This window comes from Sinocyclocheilus rhinocerous, unplaced genomic scaffold (assembly GCF_001515625.1).
Source record: "Sinocyclocheilus rhinocerous isolate Xijiao unplaced genomic scaffold, SAMN03320098_v1.1 scaffold1045, whole genome shotgun sequence".
Classification (NCBI taxonomy): Eukaryota; Metazoa; Chordata; class Actinopteri; order Cypriniformes; family Cyprinidae; genus Sinocyclocheilus; species Sinocyclocheilus rhinocerous.
This window is the reverse complement of record NW_015645361.1, coordinates 933,225-937,655: the sequence shown is the minus strand read 5'-3', so window position 1 is coordinate 937,655 and position 4,431 is coordinate 933,225. Positions and strand designations below refer to the sequence as shown.

Genomic DNA, 4,431 nt, shown 5'->3' with positions numbered 1-4,431 from the left:
TATATATATATATATATATATATATATATATATATATATATCTCATTACATAATAAATAATAATAAATAAAATATAAATAAATAAATAATAAAATAACCAAGTAGTTTTAAGGTTTTAAGTATAGAAGTAATTCTGCGTACGTACCTTTTCACGATCCAGTGCCACACCGTCTGCACTGGTAGGATTGCCTACAGATCAACATAAAGCTCAATTTTCTTTCACACTAATTTAGTTCACTGGATTGATAAAGCAATAACACATTAAAGAATTAGCACTTCAAATAGTGCTGATATATATATATATATATATATATATATATATATATATATCTCATTACATAATAAATAATAATAAATAAAATATAAATAAATAAATAATAAAATAACCAAGTAGTTTTAAGGTTTTAAGTATAGAAGTAATTCTGCGTACGTACCTTTTCACGATCCAGTGCCACACCGTCTGCACTGGTAGGATTGCCTACAGATCAACATAAAGCATTGTCAATTTTCACACTAATTTAGTTCACTGGATTGATAAAGCAATAACACATTAAAGAATTAGCACTTCAAATAGTGCTGGATAATAAAGCGCTAAAGCACACTTCTGAGTGCAGACAGCATGGAATGAGACGTCTGAAGATACCTTTAACTTAACATGCCGTCTCAAATATGAGTCACTCATTAAGACCCCATAAACACAATCAAGCCTAGAAAAAACCCACTGAACCACCCCTTTAATACTCACTGTTAGGGGTTTATAAGCATGAGCAACAGTCATTGGCTCTAAGAATGTGATGTAATCAAGGAAAAGGAGTGCTATTGAAGCGCAAAACAGATGATATTGAGTTATTTTATGGCAAGGTCGACGGTGTCATCCAGTTTTAAACTCATTCACTGTACCCAACCACAGAAACCTGACCTGTGTGAAACTTAAGCCTCAAATCTCTCCCACAGTCACACACACACACACACACACACACACAAACGTGAGGGCTGTGAGCTGGGCTCATATAAACCATATAAACCACGGATTATATCTGATTAGACACATGACACGCCGTTGACACTCATTCAAATACATTTATCACTCAAGCTCTTTTCATACTTGATTTAAATGCATCTACTGGTTTGACAGATAAAACCTCAAAAACAAGTGGTTAAATTTCACTCGACTCGACTGCATGTTTTAACCCTGTAAAGCCTGACATATGAAATAGTAGTTAAAATCAGGCTTTTATGGCTCATATAGTATGATATGGTAAGAAAATGGAGGAAAAAAATAGCTCAGTTTTATTCAGAGGCCCAAATGGAGCAGAAATATGCAATTTGGTGCAGATTATGATAATTATATGGACAAAAAGATAGCTTGTAATATACATCAATGAGATCTTTATGACAGTATAACAGATACTTGCATAAAATGATGAAAAATATAAATACACACTATGTCCCCATAATATGTAATATGATATTTAAATGCTTAGTTTGATGATCAAAACGCACACATACATACATATACATATACATATATACACACACACACACACACACACACACACACACACATATACATCCTTAAGCTGCTTCAGTCCAGTAAGTGTTCATCTTGAAATATTAATAACAATATCAAAGTTATTCTTACATTACAGATTTCACTGTAAAAAGATACGCGATCCACAAGCTGAAGGTGGACATTTGTACAATTATACTAAAAGGACTTTTACTTGCTAAAAAAGAATGAACTGTCAGATGACAGAATGCACTATTATGGTTTTTATAAATCTATTAAATTCATTTTTATTTTTATATTTTCATTTTAATTTAAGTTAAATTTTTAGTAATTTTATTTATTGTTTTTGTAAATTTTATTAGTTTTTTTTAAAAATATGTCTATATAGATTTTTAACTAACATTAACTAATGGAACCTTATTGTAAAGTGTTACCATATTTTTTTATGGTTTTAGTTTGAACTATTATAACACTGTTGTGTGCAATAAGTTTTGATCATCTTGATCATTTAAAGGCCTTAGAAACTGGCGTATCAAATAAGATACAGTAGGATTTATGGGGTTGAATTCCTCAAGAAGCATTTTTGGATTTATATTGTTCCTCTAAAAACAAAGTTGGTGGTTTGTCTCACCGTAAGTGCGTCCTGTAATGGTGCACTTCTTGAAGGCCATGATGTTCTGCGTGAGCGTGCCGGTTTTATCAGAGAAGATGTACTCGATCTGGCCCAGCTGCTCGTTCAGTGTGGTGGTTCTGGCTTTGGCCGGCGTGTCTTTGTCAGCGTAGTACATCTGCAGATCCCAGTTAATGAACTTACTCTGACCCAGGCGGATCACCTCCACGCTGAGAGAACAAAAAACAGTCAGTTATCTGATGAATAACGAGAGCTGTGTGCTCAGAGACCGGTGGAGAGGCTGCTGTCATACCTCACATAGAGAGAAATGGGCACCATGGTGTTGAGGATGATGATGTAGCCCCAGAAACTGAGGAAGCCTCGGTAAGATGAAGAGTAGTTGAGGCCGTCGTACAGATACCAGGCCTTAGAGCCGATGCTCTCGTACCAGTACGTGTGTCCGATGGCCAGACCAGCGCACAACAAAACCAACAACACAAAGATCTGCAGGGAGAACCAGAGAGCCATGAAAACAATTTAGGCTGCAAAATGAGAATGGATTTAATGCAAATGTTGCAGCACCTTAAAATATTACTCTGAAAATAAATAAATAAATAAATAAATAATAATAAATAAATAAATGAATAAATAAATAAATACAATTAAAAAATAATAATAAATAAAAAAAATTAAAATAATAATAATAAAAGTGACTAAAACTTTAACCTGAAATAAGAAAATATAAAAATAAAATCTAATAAAAAATATGAACAAAAATTATAATAAAATAACAATGCTCTGAATAAATTAAAATGTTTTTTCCTTCTGGAGTTTGAGCTCGATATCTCACTGTCATACAATGAGCCAAAAAAGCCTGATGTGTCAAATATGATATAACATAAAACACATACTATTTAAATGTCACATTTCTATGCTATTTACTGTATGTTAATCTTCTGGGGATTTAACTGGTGGTCTTAGACTGTATTTATAAATGAGATTTTATATTAATAAGCGCTGTAATTGTACTGTACCGTAATCAATGATTTCAAACCTGTTTGCAGCAATGACATAATAAACAATCTGTGACGTGTGTTTCTCTCAACGCAGAGGATCAGAGACCTGGAGGACAAGACTGACATTCAGAGGAGACAGATTAAAGATCTAGAGGAGAAGGTAAGACCGATTATATCTCAGTTGCTGTCGGCCAGATGATTGAAATCTCTACTGAAAATGTTTCCTTAATGTCTTCCATTTTTTGTTCTGATATGGATGTTGAGCATTTTCCTATGTGCTGGCTGTGACCATAATTAATACATTTCTCGAATCTTTCTTTCTTTCAGTTTTTATTTCTCTTTTTATTCTTCTCTCTTGCCTTCATTCTTTGGCCTTGATGTCCGTGACATCTCCTGCGGAGGTGAGTGAAGGATCTTTTCTGCTTCCTTCTAATTAAAATAATAATAATAATAAAAAAAATTAAAAATTAAAAAAATAAAAACTATAAATGCACTCTCCAGCATTAAGTTGAATAGATCAAACTCTACAAATGGTCTCTATAAAAAAACTCTATAATATGTGCTCTAATAAATATAAAATTAAAAATATAAATAAATAAATACACTCTCTGTAAAACAAATTAAACAAAGAACTCACTTTCTATAAATAAACACACCTCTATAAATTCAAGCTATAAATAAGAATTTTGAATAATATAAATAAACAAACCTATGAAATCAATCTCTATAAATACGACTAATAAATAAACTCTATAACAGCACTCTCTAGAAATAAATATTATAGTTTGCATAATAGGACTAGGTGTTATATGTAGGTGTTATAAATAATTAAATAAAACTATGAATGCACTCTCTACACATAAGATAAAAATATATAGTAAATATAGTAAAAATATAAATAAATACGCTCTATAAATAAGTTATAAATATAAATAAATAAAACTGAATGCACTCTCTATAATAAGATTAATAAATAGACTATAAATGCACTCTATGAATAAAAGTAAAAACATATATAAACCATAAATGCACTTTCTGTAAATAAGATTAATAAATAAATTATAAATGCACTCTGACATAAATTAAAATAAAAAACAAACTTTATATGCAGTCTATATAAATAAAAATTATTAAAGGGGTCATATGACGTTGCTAAAAAAGAACATTATTTTGTGTATTTGGTGTAATGAAATGTGTTTATGCGGTTTAAGGTTCAAAAAACACATTATTTTCCACATACTGTACATTATTGTTTCTCCTCTATGCCCCGCCTTTCTGAAACGCGTCGATTTTTA

General features: G+C 31.2%; 1 protein-coding gene across 1 annotated transcript in view; it reads right to left on the bottom strand.

Moving 5' to 3' along the window:
* atp8b1 (ATPase phospholipid transporting 8B1) overlaps positions 1-4,431 on the bottom strand; it is a 36,844-nt gene that overhangs the window by 8,859 nt on the left and 23,554 nt on the right. Inside the window, exons 12-14 of the mRNA XM_016509488.1 lie at positions 2,434-2,624; positions 2,142-2,350; positions 435-478 (exon numbers count right to left, since the gene is read on the bottom strand). Of these exons, the coding sequence (XP_016364974.1) occupies positions 435-478; positions 2,142-2,350; positions 2,434-2,624 (444 nt within the window). The remainder of the gene's footprint in view (positions 1-434; positions 479-2,141; positions 2,351-2,433; positions 2,625-4,431) is intronic.